This window comes from Astatotilapia calliptera, chromosome 5 (genome assembly GCF_900246225.1).
Source record: "Astatotilapia calliptera chromosome 5, fAstCal1.2, whole genome shotgun sequence".
In the NCBI taxonomy this organism is placed as follows: Eukaryota; Metazoa; Chordata; class Actinopteri; order Cichliformes; family Cichlidae; genus Astatotilapia; species Astatotilapia calliptera.
In genome coordinates, this window is record NC_039306.1 from 10794089 (window position 1) to 10812803 (window position 18715).

The following is an 18715-nucleotide window of genomic DNA, read 5'->3' on the forward strand; positions in this document are numbered from 1 at the left end:
TAAAGTACCAAGTTTGTCTATTTTTGTGCTTTACTTTTGTGCTTGATGCCATTACTTGAGTATATATGTATATTACATAAGCTTCTTTTTTTTTTTTTAATTGTTGCTTAAGTTTAACTATGTCTAAAATAACTCAGTACTTTTACTGAGATTGAATTTTAGGTCTTATTTTTCTCAAATAGCCAAATAAAATAATAATTATAAAACTTTCCATCCCTGGTTATAATGTTAATACAACGGTTCTTCTTAAAACAGAATTATTTAATCACGACAGAAGTAACTCATTATAATGAGAAGTTTTGAGACTTGAGCACTGAGTAAATTCATTTTGCAAACGTGGCAGCAACACACTGCTGTGTTCACTGAGGCGATGTGATATCTTGGGACATCGAAGGCAACTAGAAGGAAATGCGAGTCTCCCATGAAGTCCACCTTTCATATCTCACTTTAGAGCTTTGGTCCTTGGCATCTCAGAGTGTTTTGTGCTATCCGAGTAAGCAGCTGTAACCAACAGATCTGATCAATAATATGGCCTGAGTCCGGGTCTATCGAAACCTAAAATGTGGCAGCAGTAGCTTGTGTGTTTTGGCTAGCCACAAATTCAGAAAACATAAATAAATTATAATAAAATCAAAAGAAAATGAGGCCCAGATTACCTTCAGAATAAAAATCCAGGGGATTGCTGTTTCTTGTGATTTGCCCTTTGTGCTTAAATATTTTTTTGCTTTTTGAGTAAATAAATAAAGTCCGGGCTACAGCAGCCTCGAGTGCTGGCTGTTTGGTCTGTCCGAGGCTGTCTCATTGTTTTTTTCCTGACCTAACTGGAGCCACATAAAAATAATGTGTTGTCTTTACTGAAGGTCATCCATAATGTTTCCATGGTAACTGAAGGCATGAGGAACACCGGTTGCTGTGACAACCGTGTCAGGACCATGAACATTTGAAGCCTCTGAACATCTGACCTGGTCCATCTGCAGATCAGGTGTTCTGATGTGGTTTGGTTCTCCAGAGCTCTGCGGTGATCTGGATTTGTGCTGGTCTGAGGTCAGCCCAGTTCTGGTTTCACATCAGTCAGACAGCGGCTGGACGAATGAGGACGGAAACAACCCTCTCTGGTCTGGTTCTTCCTCTATGTAACCATGCTACACAGAGAGAGAGAGATGTTTACCTTAATGTTCACTGGACATGTAGTCAAACAGAGGTTTGAAGAGTGAGAGCCACTTGAGTGGATCACTGCAAAATTTTGCCTTCGTATTATGTACTTTTTTTTTTAATTCTAAAGGAGGGGTAAAGATTTGATTTTGAGCCCTGGTAACTTTTTAAGCAAAGGTAATATCAACAGTAAAACGTATACTTTAAAAAAATCTATATTTCTTTTTAATGCTCATCATAGAAAGATGATCTATAAAAGCTACTGAGGTTCAAGAGCACTTTCACAAATGGTGATGCCATTTTTTCCAGAGAATTAGTTAATAGCAGTTTGATTTCATACATGCTGATGACTAATATAAGCTGCTCTGGCACAGGTTAGAGTATCCTAGCAAGAACTGAACCACCTTTGTTAGCAGTGAAAATCCAGCTAAACCCAAAGTTTATCCTATAAGCTTTAAATTCTCCTTACCAGAACAGGCCTCTGGGCATATGTTTCAGCTGAAGTACAGACTTAAGTTCAGAGGACAGATGAGGTCACACTGTGAGATTTTCTCCAACCCGCCGGCCGAGGCTCTAATGAGAGGTCGGGTTGGTGATACTGATACCTACCCACCAATCATTGTCCTCCTGTCCCAGGACCACCAGCACCTGGCCCTCAGAAAAGCTCAGCTCGTCATGGTGGTCGGCCTGGCAGTCATACAGCGCCTGAACCCGACGACTGGATGCTCCTCGAGGCTAATTGATACATACCAAATCAGGTGTAACATTATTGCTCATGTATCACAGTGTAGCAATTATGATTTCATTGTACTGCCAATTGGAATTTGTTCCTCTGTTGTCCAAATATGATATCGATTCACTTCTTTCATTTTATGCTCATTCTTTGTACCTTTTGCTTGCATAACTACTGTACCTGCACACAAATTATTTGAATTATACCCCTTTACTATTAAGGATTTCTTGATCATTACTATGCAAATTGTCATGACCACTGATCAAAGACCATGAGTACTATTCACAGAGAGTTGGGCAATGGCTGTAATCACAGCATTGAAAGATGATGGCAAACGTGTTGCGGAAGCAACTGGATTGTGATTTTTTTTTCTTCCTAACATTAAAACACTGCAAGGTTGATGGGACGTTAAATATTTTCAAAAATCTCACCAGTGATCTACGAGGAAGTGGTTGAGGGGCGGAGCCTCTGCTTTCACTTTCAAAGCTCTGAGAGCGCTGATTGGATGGAGAGCCATTTATTGGTGCCTTACTGTTGAGGATCTGGAAATGGGAGGAGCCACTTTCACTGTCCGCCCTCCGAAAACCTCAGACAGAAAGATTCAGGTTTTAAGTACATTCTCGTTCATACAGGGACAATAATTACATTAAATATATATTTTACAATTTCATAATAGAGAAAAAATAATCATTAAAATGCATTATTAATTAGTCATAATTAAGTTTTAAATGACCTGAAATGACTAAATTAAATTATTTTTAAAAAAAATAATGCGTTTTTGTGCATGTAAAGTAATACATGTTTGCATATATTAAATAATGTGAATATTAATCTCTAAATTCAATTCACTTCTTTGTCAGATAAAATAACCATTTTTTTGGAACAGTCACAAGCAACACATGTGCTGTAAATAAGAAAAAGCAGCAAATCCTCAGATAAGATTTTGGAATTTTCACTAAAACTGCAGATAAATTTTGTTTTAATAAAAAAATAAAATAAAAAAAAATAAAAAACCATCATAGAAGTCAGTGTAAACTCATAGAAGCCAAAATGTATCCTCAGATTTTGTCTGCTCTTCTGCTCTCTGGTTAAAGACTGTAGGTGCACGCTGTCTGTAAACATTTATCACAGATAGGCATAATGGATTTAACAGACTCTTGATACGTAAAACAGACTCAGGTCTCAGAAGACGTTTTGGGACAGGAAGTACCTCTGTCAGATCGTTCAGTCAGTGAGCTGAGAGGAGAAGCTGGACTGGAAAAACAGAGACAGACAGGGAAGAGAAGGAGTCCGTGTTATTGTCTGTGGTGTTTTGAAGCTCATCACACTGACCTGTATTTCACCTCCTATCCACCAGAGGTCAGTACAACCTCAATTTATCTAGGTAGAAACTGCTTCACTTTGTTTAAGAATAAAGTTCCAGCTTTAACCTTTTATGTCCTCTTTAATTCTTTTACAATCATGTATGAAATAATAAACCAACAATATTCATATCTGCTGTCTGTCCCAATAAATTTACTCTGACAGATTTTGAACAAATTCAAATTTTAGGATCTCTCCTAAAATTAATTTGTTTCTATTTTGCTTAAAACTTTGTTCTACGGGTTTGAATTCTGAACAACAACATGAGCAGAATAGCACCTCGGTCTGTGAGACATCCCTTCATCGCACATCCAATTATAAGCTTCATCAGCAAAGGTTAAATTTTAGCTTCTTTTTTTTCTTTTTTAAAGCTAGGATACAAAAACACAAAATTCAGTGGACCATTTTAGAACACTGGACTGTACATACAAACTCCTGTAGTGCTCCTGGAGTTTGTATTCATACAAAAAACAAAAAAAACAACAACACACTTTTACAAAATAATAAAGAGACACAACTGGTGTTGTGATCATCAATGCAGCAGCTATTGCACCAATGATGATCACAACACTGGTCATGAGACAGATTTTTCCTGGATGTGCTCGATGCAGTGCTGTGGATACTCACACACACTTCCTGAAGGAGGAGTCTGGACCACTGTATATCCTGGGACTGGCTGGCAACCCATAATCTACACACACACACACACACACACACACACACACACAGTTAATAACACAGTATCCTTCTGACTGATTAATTACAGTGTGTTTCTCAGATATTACCGTGCTTACTGGACTCAGAGCAGCTCCGCTTGTGTCGGACGGCGATCGGAGAGGGAGGGGTAATCCTTCTATTTCCTGTCAGGGGAAAGAATACCTCACCCTCTCCCTCTTCTTCCTCCCCCATACCATCTCCTCCAGACGGAGGTGGAGGAGGAGGAACATTGGGAGCTGAAAGCCAAAAGAGAGCATTGAGGTTTTTCATTCAGGCAGCAGGTAAAGCCAGAGAAAGACGTTGAACCAGATAAAACATTTAAAAAATGTTTATATAAGCTGACCTTTGACCCTGGGAGGCAGCGGGGGCGCAGGAGAGGATGGAGGAGGAGGTGGTGGGCTGGGGACGGAGCCAGCGGGATGGCTGTGAAGCTCCATAGCCATGGCGAGTCTCCTCCCCACACTGAGAAGGCCTCCAGCTGGTCCTCCGGGTGTTCCAGAGGAGGACAACGTGACACAGGAGGAGTTGGACTGACTGAAGCTGAAGGGACGGGAGGAGAAGGAGAAGGAGGGGGTGAAAGAAGAGGATGAGGAGGAAGTGGAGCGCTCCTTTTTCAACGGACCATTCTGAAACAGAGGGTGAAGCACATGAAGACGTTAGCAGAGAGAAAGCAGTGAACAATTTATAAAGATCGATAGCTTAAAACTCATTATGAGCATCATGACTAAACTGCAGATTTTATGCACAAAGACTTTTACTCTAACGAGGAAGGGAGCCAAACATGTTTATTTCAAACAGAGTACAAACCAATGGGCTGCACCATAACCCAATAAAATAAGGATTATTTCAAATTGTGAACTGTGCAAAACTCCGATAGCAGAGTAGAGTAAATCATAAATACAAGTAACATATCCCCCTTATACTTATATATGAAAGCAGAACATGAAGAAAAGGCAGTGACATCATTTAAATTACTCTGAGGACATTTTTTTGTAAAAATCTCAACTCAGCAGCCTGTCAGTTGCCATGGTTACCTTGTCATCAAAGTCATCATCACTGTCGTACAGGTCGTCATGACGAATCCTCCACTCGTACTCCACATGGACGTGATGGTCAAACTGGTTGGACTGGGCTTTCTGCAACTGCACACACACAGTAAAATATTTGTAAATGAGGATCACCTTCAAAGACAAGGGACAAGGCTTTAGGAGCTACTGACCTATCAGGTTTGAGCAGTATTTGACTGCATGCTGCTTAACAATCTATGCTGAGAGTAAAAGATGGTCAGTTGAGGATAGGTCCAAAAACTAGGTGCCTCTCTATAGACTGCCTTTAAAATGCCAGATTTTACAACAGAAATTCACTTGTTTACAACCTGCTAAAATAATTAGTTTCAGCTCTGTATCTGTTTTGCTCTTTTATAAAAACTACACAGGTGTTCAATGTGAAACTTTATCAACGCCTTTTGGTTAACAGGTAAGCAAGTAAGTACCGTTTCACAGGCAAACAGTCACAAACCACTGCAACAGAGTAAAAATATTAAGTGCTACAACAGCAATACAAAATCAAGTTAAAACACAGACTAAAATTAACAGGTAGGTGACTTAAGCTCACTATAGACAAGATAGTCTGCTAGCTTTGACCTCCACTTATATGACTCACTAAACTGGGGCTTTCACCATGTTTGACGCCTTTTTAAAGATATAAGATGCATTGCTGTGCAGTTAATTATAGTAACAGACCATCATTTATCTTGCTAAATACATTTTTTAAAAATTAAAAAACTAGTAATTTAGTCCTCTGGCATCTTGGTCAAATATGGTGATAACACAGTATAACAGGTGGTTACTGATTTATCAGACAGTCTGATGTGAATCTGTAATCAGAGCGATGACCTCACCAGTGCCTCACAATGGGTGTGCTTCAACCTGCGGCTCACATCCAGAGCGGTTTCTCCTAACTCGTTCTCTGAAATAAACGGTTAAGATATTAATTAATAATGAAATAATTACCAAATATCATCAGTTTATCCAAGTCACCAAAAATATTCTACATGTAAAAACCTAAAAACTGTGCGTTTTACTTATTGTCTGACAGTCCTCCTGTGTTGTTGTTTTTTATTGGGCCTCATCTATTGGCTGGAGTCGATGGGCATGGGCGCAGAAGGCAGGTGACTCTACATGGAGAGTGAGGCTGAAGACCTACAACTCTACAGACACTGATCTTCTGTTTCAGGTTATCTTTAGTTTGTCTTTGCGATCCTTACTGTGAACCTCTGGATGATGTGGTTGTTTGAAATAAAGAGTGTTTTATCTTTGGGACAGTAATCCTGGTGAACTCGGATTATTTTGGATGTGAAGAGTCTGACATTTTTCTCATATGCTTTATCAGAATGACATTAAATAACCTCTACACACAGTTGATGCTCAACTGATAAATGAGAGCTCTGACAGATACATTATACAAGTGTGTGTGTGTGTGTGTGTGTGTATTACTGATGTGTGTGTTGGCTCTGGCTCTCAGCAACAGCTTCACACAGTCGGTCTTGTTGTGTAGACAGCTGTAGTGCAACGCCGTGTTTCCCGCTGATGTCTGTGTATCAACATTAGAGCTGACAAAAAAGAAAAAGAAAAACATGCAGGTAAACACAAAGGTACACACACACACACACTGAGGTGTAACAAAGGTTTCCATAGCAGACTGACCAGTTCTGAGCCAGGAAGTCCAGGATGTGCAGTGATGTCCTGTCAGCCAGTAGGACAGCTAAATGGAGCGCTGTCTCTCCTTTCTCCTGATGGCAAGAAAACAATCTCTTGAGATTATGTTGTTCCCAGATTATTAATACCATGCATCTTAATGTAGCTGTGCGTGTGTAGCTGATTATACCTGGGGTTTTTTATATCTGTATGTGTGTGCGTGCAATCCAACATGCACATCAGTGTGCCTGTATCAAGTATGTTTAGCTACCTGTATGTGTGCGTGCAGTGGCTGGCTCAGCTCTGCCCTCTGAGCGTACAGCTGGATCAGAGTGTAGATATCGCAGCTCTTGGTTGCCTCCTGCAGACGAAGTCGCAGCGCCGAAGTAGAGCTATGACTCCGCCTCACAAAGTTAACATCTTGATACTTTGACAGGATGAAGTCTTTACGCTCCGGCCTGCACGTCAAAAATATACAACATCAGATTTGTTAGAGTGTGAAATATTTCCTTTGAGTGTGTGCACCTGTGTTCGTCTCTTACATGTGGCTGTGTTGAGAGGGCTTCAGTGACGGACTCAGCAGGTTGGCTTCCAGTATTTCGTTAAAACCAGAATTACCGACATTCCTGGCCAACTGGGAGATACAGAGAGAGAGAGAGAGCTCACAGTCAAGGGCAAACAACATGAGGGCCATGTAATACCCATTCAGTGGGTATTGTATCAAGAATAAGAATCATCATGATTTTTAACCTCAGAATAAGCTAGATTGGATTAGTTGGGGGACTCTCTCCCAACTCTGTGTGAACGGTACTCATGGCTAGTTTCAGTCATGACTGAAGTAGTAATTTGGATGAGTGACGAAACGTTTCTCCCACTGAAAACGCTACGCCCAGATGAACAGAATCAACTTTTGGGGATTTACTTACCTGGATGATTGAGAATGCATCGAGATGTAACGTTACAATCTTTTTCAGTTTGTCAGAGGTCACTGCTGACTGAGAATTGGAACTTATTATGTCTTGCATGGATATAAATCTCTTCTCTGAATTAACATTAAATAACCAAGTTTGACATTTAGTTAAATATTTTCTAACATTACATATGTCAGAATAAACCACACTGCACTGAAATAGTAAAGATCCAGCTGCAAAGCAATGGAAATGCACAGCAGGAAAAAAAAGACTCTAAACGTTGAAACTACCTGAGAGTTTATCTCTACAAATGTCTTTGATAACTGTTCACAAAGCTAACTGAAACTATGACACATGCTAATGACAGTTCTCAGCTGAGCACATGTAAATGCCCTGCACAGTAGCATTTCAGACGTGAACCCAGTTACACCTGGAAAGCATGACTGATAAGCTCATTAGCTAACAGGTCTGACCTACCAGCAGGTCTGAGGTTCCCAGACTGTCCAGGCTCAGAGACTGGATCCTGGAGACGTGGACCCCCATTTCCCTGTGGATGCCTGAACACTCAATACAGGTCAGGATACCCAGGTTTGTAGACAGCCACCCAGGATCTACAGTAAGAGAGGTCAAGGTCAAAGGTCAAGGTCAAATTTATTTATATAGCACATTTCCAGATAGAAGATGCTGCACAAAGTGCTTAACAATGTAAAAATGGCATTAAAAAGCAACAATGTAATACAATAATAACAATAATAGGACAATAAAAGAATTAAAATAATAACTAAAACTATTTGAAATAAGACCAAAATGCTTGGGCCATAGTGTGTTAAAAGCCAGGGCATAGAAACGTGTCTTTAGTAGTGATTTAAATCGATCAAGTGTTTGTGCAGATCTAATATTTAGGGGGAGACTATTCCAGAGTCTGGGACCTGCCACAGAGAAGGCTCTATCGCCATGAGATTTGAGATAAGTCCGTGGGATGTCAAGCTCAAAATTAATGCTGTCCCTCATGGTTTTTCATGGAGCATAAGCAGAGAGGAGCTCAGACAGAGAAGGAGGGGCTCGGGCATTAGGTGACTTAAAAACAAAAAGTAAAAGTTTAAATTGGATCCTGTAGGAGACAGGAAGCCAGTGTAGAGAAGCTAAAACTGGGGTTATATGCTCTCTCCAGTTGGTACCAGTTAGCAGGCGAGCAGCTGCATTTTTGACCATCTGAAGACAATGAATGGAGGCCTGGTCGAGACCAAAATACTATGAATTGCAGTAGTCCAATTTGCAAGCAAGGAAACGGTGAATGGCACGTTCAAAGACATTAGCCGGGAGGTATGGTGTTACCTTGGCTAGCTGTCTAAACTGAAAGAAGCAGGAAAAAAAAAAAAGAAGCAGGACTGGACTACTGCACTCACCTGCTTATTCAATTTAAAACAATCATCAATGTAGACACCGAGGTTTTTTACATGTGTTTTACAGGAGGAGGAAAGGGGGCCCAGAGTGCCATCGATGTGATTATTGACAAAGCTGCCAAAAATGACAACTTCAGTTTTATTTTCATTTAGCGAGAGAGATTTTTTCCACATTAAAAGCCTACCTTGGCACAAACCACCTGATTGTAGAAATACAGACTGCTAATAAGAAATTATATAACATTTAGCAGATAAATATTAAATACACGCTTGGAATTAAACTAAGCTATTCATTCAACTGTCTTATTTGCCACAAAATAATCTTTCAATTATTTGCTTGATTAAATATGACACAATTAAATCAGTAATCTCTTCGGCATAACATCTAGTGTACTTTATTGGTTTGATTACCTGGTGCGCCACAGTCACAGCAGCTGTTGTTTCCCGGCATCCGTTTGATGTCATCGGTGATGGCTCGGGTCAGATCCTCCACGCTGCTCTCACTCCCTCCTCCTCCTTTTCTCCCCCCGTCCAGAGCCATACTCAGAGCCTCCTGCTTGCTGTTAGTGAGCACTGACATCCAGCTGAAAACAAACAACACTTCTTAATAATGTGTTCTCATTTTTAGACCCAAGATGATGTGAGCACCACAAGAAAAGAGTAGTCCGACAATTTACCACCATTACTATATTAAAAACACACACACGGCCGCTGACATCTCAGTCCAACCTCTCTCAGACAGCGTTTCAAGAGACATGCATCTCACTTCTTTAGGTGCAAAGTTTGTGGAGCAGCAAAGGAAACTCCCCTTCTGTCTAACTAAACATTTTCAGACTTGTAATGTTTAGTGTCTAGTGTCACATGTGCAATCATACTGCCCAAGACCTGCAGAAACATAACTCATACTGTACGTGTAAACTTAGCAGAGTGGCCTGTTAACAACCTGCCCGAAGAAAGTTTTACTTACGCCACACACTCAGCTTCATCTTCAGCCAGGAAGTGGTAGGTCCGATTATCTGCAGGAAAAGGTGTATCTTATGCTTACAGAGACGTATTTATACAGTACATAATACTGATTACATGCATTTAAATTTATATTTGGATGCATGCAGTTTTTATCTTGTGTTTAATTATGTACGACTTCAGTGTACATGTAGAATAGCATTTAGTGACACTTACGAGAGATAAGGTCAAAGCATTTCTTATCCTCCACGCTGGGTTTAACCTGACATGTGAGCAGGTTGAGTCTGGTGGGAGGTTTGTTCGGCTGAAAAGCAGAAAGAACGCTGCTGATAAGATTCAGTTAAAACATAGACAGCAAAGAGAACTAAGCCAAACAGATTTTTCCTGATGTTTTTATCTCTTTATACATTTATACACATGCACTCACAGTAGCATGCGCGATGGTCAGGTAACAGTTGTGAACTGAACATTTCCTCTTCTGCCACATTTTCCTCAACCTGTAACACAAACACAGTTTTAGTCCTTTTAGTGATCCTAATAGCGCTGACTATCACCAAGTGTCTTAGTGCCCTCGCTCTGTAGCAACTTATCAATAAGGAAGACCACCCTATAGTTTTGGTGATTAGCAGATTGCCAGAGTAGCCCTTCATTTGCTTGAAACACATACTTGTCTACAGCAAATTAGTAACTGTCAGGGAATACACATTTTCCCTAGCATATTTTGGTCTCCAGTGGGTCGCCAACCAGTCACATGTGTAACTGAGGCCTTAGAAAAGCATAAGTTTCAGGTACTCTCCCTTTAAACCTCCTTTCAAACCCGAAATCTACAGCCATGTTTTATATACAGTCTGTAGGTGCACACAGAGAGATCTGTTCCCTGATTTTCACAATAAATGCAGCATCTTCCCCCATCCAACATAAATATTTTGGAAAACATCGACCAGTCTGGAGGGAACAAATTACAAAGGCCGGTTTCTTGCCATTCCATAATCCACACACACAAATATAAGTACGAATCCAGCACATGTGCAATGTCGCTCCTTGTCAGTTCAATATCTATATCGCCAGTTCACAACAGCTGCCTCAAGGCACTTCATTTTGTAGGGTAAAGACACCACAATATTAGAAAGAACAGTGAGAATAAAAGAGTGCCTTAAGCTATGAGACACAAGCCTTTAAAAGGAGATGATGCAATGACCATGATTATATAACAACATTAAACCAACGGCTGCAGGCTGATGTTGGTTAAGTGGTCCAAGAACTATTCAAATTCAAACAGTCAGTAGCACCAAAAAGCTTAAGGACACTCCATTAAGAGCACAAGTCAGATACATTTTTCTAAATGCGTTATTAATGTCGAGGAACAAATGTCGGTCAAGGTGAAGATACTTTTAACTATTTAACATTGTTTATATGAGTTGCCCTATTTTATCAACGCTTTGGTACCGTTTGGTTTTAAAATTTAAATGATTTCTTTAAAATACTGCAATTGAAAAAAAAAATCAGTACTACCAATGCAGTTTGCACATTAAGAGTAATTGAGGCATTTAACTTAATTGCACTGCTTTGTGAATGTTTAAAAAGGCGTGCAGGTTATTTTATGTTGTGTGTTTACCCGTCACTCTTCTTGTAGAGGAATCCTGTTCTCTCCGTCCCGTACTGTTTGTCTCCCAGCAGCTGATGCATATTGTACACCTGCTTAGGCAAAGAGTCCTACACGCGCACACACACACACACACATGTGCAGACACACATTCATTATTTTGCATGTCCAAACAGCAAAATAGCGCACATATGTGTCTGTGTCTCTGACCTGCTCCGTGTGGACGACCGGCCTCAGCTGATCTCTGAGTGTGCACAGCTGTCTCTTCTCCTCATCCTGACGTTGCTTCACCTGCACACACAAACAGCTCACCTGCAGAGCTCAGCTAATCCAGGATCACATGCTGCTGCCGCGCTTACACCGTCCAAATCTCACTCAGCAAATTTCCATTTTTAGTTTTGGATTAAATCATCACGAGTTTACTTCTCATGGTATATTACATATGTAGAGAGCTGGAGCTGATCAGTTACTGTATGAATGGATGAGTTTTGATCATGTGACTGCAGAGACAGGGCACAACCAAGCGGCAAAGTATAGTTCCTCAAGGCTGGCTCCAAAAGGAAAGTCAAAAAGAGAGTAAATCACTTAATTTCTTACTTCATGTAATGTCTCTATTCTGTATGTTGTATTCTTCATAATAATAATTTTTTTTAAAGTAAATGACTTGATTTTAATCTCTGTGCAAATCATTAACAATCTGCCAGCCGCACTTAAAGGCTGCTGCTAGTGTTGCTGCTGTTAGCACTTCCTGTACCGTGGTCAGGACTCCGTTGAGCTCATCCATGTACTGCTTCAGCCTCTGAGTGGTGGAAACACACTCCTGCAGGAAACTGAACACAAACATAAAGATGTAGTAAATCGAACCATTCCAGTTTACTGTATGTAGCTTTGCCAAAGCTGTGTTTGTGTGAGCTCCTACTTGTTGTGGCTATGGTAGTGTTTGATGAGGTTCTGCAGAAGGTCGACTCCTCGCTTCGTCTTTATCTCATTGACCCTAATTAGATACTGAGGGAAAAAGACAAGAAGCGATTGAAGGAAAGCTGCACATTTAAAAAATAAAATAAATAAGAATGGAAATGAAGGGGAAGAGTCACTGACCTCACACATGCTCAGTTGGAAGGAGCGTCTCTCCTTCTCCAGCTCCTCCGCGATCTCTCCTCCGCTCACCTCACTCCTCACCATCCCATACTGCCGAGCTAACTCCCTCTTCTCCTTCTCCACCTGTTTACTGCACACACAGTTTCAAGACTTTAATTTAAAAATCTTCCTGCCCCTAATACAAACGTATTAAAGTTTCCAGTCTTAGATATTAGCAAATAAACATAAGTTAATTCAGTGTCACTCACAATCTGCTCTCATAATCCCTCCACGCTCTTTCAAAAGGCTTTTTCAGATCCTAGGAGACACAGAAGGAAACTGGAATTAGAATTATTTACCTTACTGAACACAAGCAGCAGCATCCTGAGGCTAAACAGTAAAAAAAAGACTACAAAGATTCATTTTTTTTGACTGAACTCTGGTGAAATGTTGACAGAAACACTGGCCAGAGGCTCGTGACTGTTATAGTTCATACGAGTTATTTAGGTGGTATGAATGCACTAAGCAAAGATGAATGTCCTCACCCCCTTCACCTCCCTCAGGTCTCCTTTAACCAGAGAGTCCAAGAAGAAGTTGATGTTGTGGAGCATGCTCTTTAGCTGAACACAGAGAAACATAAATTATCTAAAGGGAAAACACATACTGCTCAAAGCCATCATGGGTAACACTATGAACTGCTTAACATGAAAAACATTAAGACAGTTTAGGTGATTATGACTTTGACAGAGAGCACAAAACCATATGACACAAGGATTGTGTCACGAGCTCACTACGGTCTACTGCCGTCCAGATGTATAGTAATTAGAACTACAGTTTGGTCTTAAGTTAGGTCCTTAATCGGACAGTGACAGTAATGTTGCTTCTGTACACCAACACAGCGGATTTAAATAAAGCAATCAAAATATGAGTACCTCATTTTCAAACCCCAGAATAACTGGACAATAAATGATAATAAAATGCACTCGTCATAACATAGAACCAAAAAGTCTGTATTTAATCATGTAGCTGATGCTGGTCAGTCAGTCATTTTGCAAATGAACTCATTATGCGCTCCTCGACATGGGGCTTTCTGTAAAGGAAGGAGGCAGATATTTTCAAACTAGAGCAAAGACTCATTTTAAGGGTTTTTTCAAACTGAAGTTACAGATTTTTAAGTAGAAACTCATCAGCTGGAGGTGTTTTGTTGCTATCACTCACCAGGTTTTTCATGGGAGAGAGGAGCTCTTTGGAAAAGTCCGCCAGGCGGCAGAAGGCGGAGCCAACCTCCGTCTCTCCGTTTGAGTGACAGTTGACCGACAGCTTCTCCATCGCGTTAATGTACTGCTCCAAATGAGACACGTGTTCTGACACAGAAATGCTGTTAGTAAAGGGAACAATACGGGGATGTGCATGTGTGCGTGTATATTTTGGGGTGTGTACCTTGACCTGATGTGTATTTGGCTTTTGCAGCTTTCTTCATCTTCTGTAGCACCAACCTGTCGCTGTCCAGAACCTGAAAAAAACAAAAAAACAAACCATACACACATTAATAAAGAGTGTGTGGACCTGCAGTGTGTGCATGTGTGTGTACATGTGCATGAAGGGGAGGTGGTAGTAATTCACCTGCTGACTCAACATACACACAGAGGACAAACTTGATGACATCGCTTGATGGCAGCAACGTTCCTGTGTGAGAACCATCGTCTGATCACTAAAAATCTCCACATGAAACTCCACAGTGAAGCTCTTCTCCCCATTCTGAGAAGATGTTAATTTTTTACCTTCAGCAGTTATTAACAGGTTAATAGTTTGTATAACGATTTCTACATGATTATTTCTGAATGTGTCAGACCACATATCTAATGGAGGCTGCCAGTTTTCATGTGCTGCTGCTTCTTATTGATTATTAAGTACTTTTTTTTTTTTGACACTACAACTTGAGTGTGGAAATGATGATTGATGGTTGTTATTATTGCAGTTGGAAATGTTAGGGTTGAAAATACTGTGTTACGTCAATAAACCACCACAAATTTCAAATTTTATCATTTAATTACATTTAAACAGCTTCAGGGTTTGCTTGATTTTTTCACATTCAACTTTCAAAGGTGTCCTTATGACCTAGATGTTGACATAAATGCCATTAAAATTAAAGAAAAGTGATAATTATGCAAAAAAATATGACAGGAACTAAACAAATGACCCTATCTGCAGCAGATTTTGGGGTATTCATAGCATTATTAATATGCTCTACTTTATTGTCAAACAGTGAAATAACATTTATCTTTGCCTGTTGGGAATTTATCTTTGGACAAGCTTGGACTGTCTATATGTTGCTTATTATTCGTGGCTTTAAAACTTTGCACACATGAAATAAATGTCACTATAAACAGGTGGTATGCCACCATATGGGTGTTTATTCTAAAAAATTTTTATAAATAATTAGAAATTATAAAATTAAATCTGTAATTTACAGTTTTTCAGCCTCCTTTGAATGCAGTACCAGTGTGCAAGCTAGAACATCCTTTACGTAATTATCCCTCTGGCCCCTTCTCTTATCATCAAATAACCATAGCTGTGAATGATTAATCTGTTGCCATGGTAACATATGCCAACACTGTTGGGGGTACATGTTTGGGGCAGAAGGGCAGTGTTTTTGAGGCCAGGCTCGGGGTCAGTAGCTCCACTGTTGAGGGAATTGCGCTGCCTGCTGGCTTGAGGGGCATCCCCATTCAAGCTCTCAGACCTCACACAGTAGCAGAGCAAATTTACAAACTGTTTAAGACCTTTAGTAGATTATAAAATGTTCTAACTTTAGACCTAATCACTTTAACATTAAGAAATTACTTCTGTATATGTAAATATTTAAAGGGCTTCAGTCCATTGAGTCTTCGGATGAAGGGTCCAAAATGTTTGCAAATTTGCATGCAAAGGAAGGTTTAGACAAAACTCGGATGTAAACATTTCATGATTTTGTTCCGCGTTTCCTTCTGAAATCCTGCAAGCACACTGCAAACTATAAGGGTGATATGAAAGTCGTGGCAGACAAATGGAAAAGAAACTGCTGTTACTGCAGAATGTTATTTTAGTCAAACTTCGTAGTGAGATACAGTCTGCTTTTTGTTTCAATTCAAGGATGTTCTGAAAGGCTGTAAACAACATGTCTGCAAATATAAGATGAGTAGTAGTTAAGGAACAGCTTTGTGCTAATTAGCCATGCTACCAATCTGCTGATTTAAAGAACCATTTGCACCCCTTGTGTTTTGACAAATTTTGCATAGCATGATTCTGTGTCTTCCTCCAAAAACTCAAAGTGACAGCAACACTTTGATTGTGAATGAAGTACAAAAGCTGGACTTCAGTGACTGAAGCATTTGTCTAACAGAAATGATCACATTTCTTCACCAATAAGCATGATAGCTCGAAGGGCGATTGACAGTAAATAAGAAGATTCATGTTTTTGATTAATAAGTAAAACATGGAAGATGTAGCTCTAGTATAGTCATTAAAAACAATGCACGAATTTAGCAAACAGTTGAGTGAATTGCTTTTTGATAAGGAATCTGATACTTTCCTCAAAGTACAGTAATACACGAATGCATTACTTTTTCTGTACGCAGTAACTAAGAATATATCTGAACTAGTAAAAATGATTGTCACCTGTCAAAACACTGCCCAGTTTACACAGCTTTTGTCTACAGCGGCTTTGATCTCGATATAATGGCGACAAGCTCAAACACTGCTGTTAAAATAAAACAGCTGAAGGGGTTTGGGCAATTTGACCAGGATGCCTTCCTGGAGATTTGTGCATCTCATTTGGTTTGGGAATGCTTCAGTGTGAACCTTGAAAACAGCTGGAGGCAGTGGTGGTGGTGAAGGAGGTGTGGGCATACAAACTGTATGAGGCCTGCCTTGTACTCCTATAGAACCAAGTGTTGAGCTGGTAGTCAATGTCATGAAACCCAGTCATGACAGTCAAAAGCTTCTTGCAATAGCATTATATAGAGGTAACATTTTCTGCAACTTCTTTCATAAATGGCTCTGAAATTTAGTGAAAATAATGAAACATCCACACAGCAGCGAGAGTTCTGGAGCCGCTCAATGGATAATATTTATAAACCATAATGTCGTCAGACCTGTGACTAAACAAATGTTAAAAGACATATCGAGGTAAAACAGTCCAACCATCAGAACTGTGTGTTATAATGTGGATTAGTCTGTTTAACAAGAGTGTGGTGAGTCTATGTTTGTGTCAAAAGGTTGGGATAAGTAGCACAGACATTTAAATGAAATTGTGAATAGCAAGCTGAAAAGCCAACAACGCTAAGCACCAGGGGTCATCGTTAGTTAATGGAAACCGTCAATGGCAATAAATTCATAGTGCATAACCTCATGAATCACAAAGAAATTGACCTGCACACTCCTGGTCGCACACTCTGTGTCGTAGTTCTTTGACCCAACTCTCTTCACAGCGATTATCGTCAATATAAAGGCTGTTACACTTTGACACACAAGTTGATACTTGCTCTCTTTGCAAGTTTGAGGTTTTAAAATGCATTAGTCAAAGCAGGACTAAAAGGGAACCATCTAAACACAGCAGAAAGGCTGTGCTGTGCTTCACAAGGAGACAAATTTAAATCGGTTACATTTTTTTTGTACCAAGAAGAATTTTAAAAGGAATAAACTGTTTCATGCTTGCAGGCATTTATCATCTATAGTAAGTATGTATAAACAATTAATGTGCAAAGGCCTTTGTGATTTGTTAATCACATGCAAATAATATAAAAATGTTGTCATTTGTAGGAGACAGGGTTAAAAGGAAAAACTGTACATTTCACACAAAGAGGGGTTGGTATGAAGGATTGAGTGGGGGCCACAGCTGCTCATTTTCCCCGGGGACCCTGAGCACTTAGGTCCGGCCATGAATGTAGGCTAGAAGCCAAATAATCAATTTACCGTGTACGGATAATCTCATTCATCAGGTAGCCTACACCCGTCCTGTTGAATCTGCACGATAAGCATCTTCAGACTGCTACCACTACCTGCTACCCCTCCTCTGTCAGTACTGACCTCCTCCAGCAGGTAGACTGTGTTCCTGCAGCTGATCATCTTGGAGGTGAAAGAGGAGGTAGTGGGAGAGTTCCAGTCCTCCTGAACCTCCTGGACGAACTCTGATACCGACACACACTCCGGCATTGTGCTCCTGAGGCCGGTAAGGACCGGGAGAGAACCAGGACAGTCCGGAACTGAAAGACCAGTTCCACACAAAAGACCGAGGACACCAAGCGCAACGTAGAGTCACCAACAACACACAAAAATTAAAAATACAGCTGAAACGAGCCCATCAGTGGTACGTCCAGACTCCCACAGTCCCGGTAAGAGAAACTAGCATCAACTGGCTGATTTAAAAAAAGAAATGGGTAATTAAAGACCTGCTGGGTGATTCCTCCTCCGTCAGTGTGAGTGAACCGCAGCATCAGCTTCTTTTCTCCAAACAAAGGTGGTTAAACCCAGCAGCAGATGAAAGCCCACCAGCCTCTCTGCACGAAACAACCAAAAGATTAAAACGCCGCCGGTTCACTGACGTCCTAAGATCGAGTCGGTCTCCGATAGAGCGTCTTCATTGAGAGAAAACCAGCAAACCCGCCCGTGTGTGGTCAGTGTGTGAACCCGCTGACAAAGAGCGGAGGAGAGGAGAGGAGAACCGGACCCACCGGGCACCGGTTCCGGGCTCAGATGAGACAATAAAAGCGGCTTCTGCTGTCGGCTTCAGCCGCAGCTTCATGTCTTCTCGTCACAGATATTTCTTTTCCTGCTTTTGCTCCTTTATTTAAACCGCATGGAGAGGCGCGTTCACGGTGTACAGCGGCGGAGCCCTCTGTCGCGGCCGCGCGCACTGCTGACCGGGAGGAGTGTGAAACGCACGCTCCTCCAAATAAACCTCAGCTCGTTACACCTGCGTCCTCTCGTTGTTCGCTTAAATCACTCAACCGGAGTTACATTTCCACAAACGGCCATTTTAAAGTTAGTTTCAAAAGAAAAGGAACCATGAAAACAGGATTAGCTACTCAAAGACCCCACAATCTGAAAATCCCTGTTTG

The 18715-nt window shown here is 40.6% G+C and overlaps 1 protein-coding gene across 2 annotated transcripts; it reads right to left on the bottom strand.

Moving 5' to 3' along the window:
- Window positions 1-82: 82 nt before the first annotated feature.
- On the bottom strand, window positions 83-18706 carry unm_sa1614 (un-named sa1614). Of its 2 annotated transcripts, XM_026167192.1 has the most exons (29): window positions 18047-18706; window positions 17685-17860; window positions 14058-14130; window positions 13836-13981; window positions 13163-13237; window positions 12887-12936; window positions 12639-12768; window positions 12460-12545; window positions 12295-12370; window positions 11751-11831; window positions 11553-11650; window positions 10365-10434; window positions 10154-10241; window positions 9942-9990; window positions 9386-9558; window positions 8049-8182; window positions 7203-7294; window positions 6932-7118; window positions 6670-6755; window positions 6460-6575; window positions 5865-5932; window positions 4999-5106; window positions 4308-4590; window positions 4033-4200; window positions 3875-3938; window positions 3096-3139; window positions 2317-2471; window positions 1762-1887; window positions 83-1142 (listed from the first exon to the last, which is right to left on the bottom strand). In XM_026167192.1, exons 2-29 carry the CDS (start codon window positions 17808-17810, stop codon window positions 1068-1070), a joined length of 3027 nt encoding a protein of 1008 aa, XP_026022977.1. In that variant the 5' UTR covers window positions 17811-17860; window positions 18047-18706; the 3' UTR covers window positions 83-1067. The 2 variants fall into 2 exon arrangements, with proteins under 2 accessions (XP_026022977.1, XP_026022978.1); XM_026167193.1 differs by having other exon boundaries at window positions 4042-4200; window positions 17685-18706.
- Window positions 18707-18715: the final 9 nt, after the last annotated feature.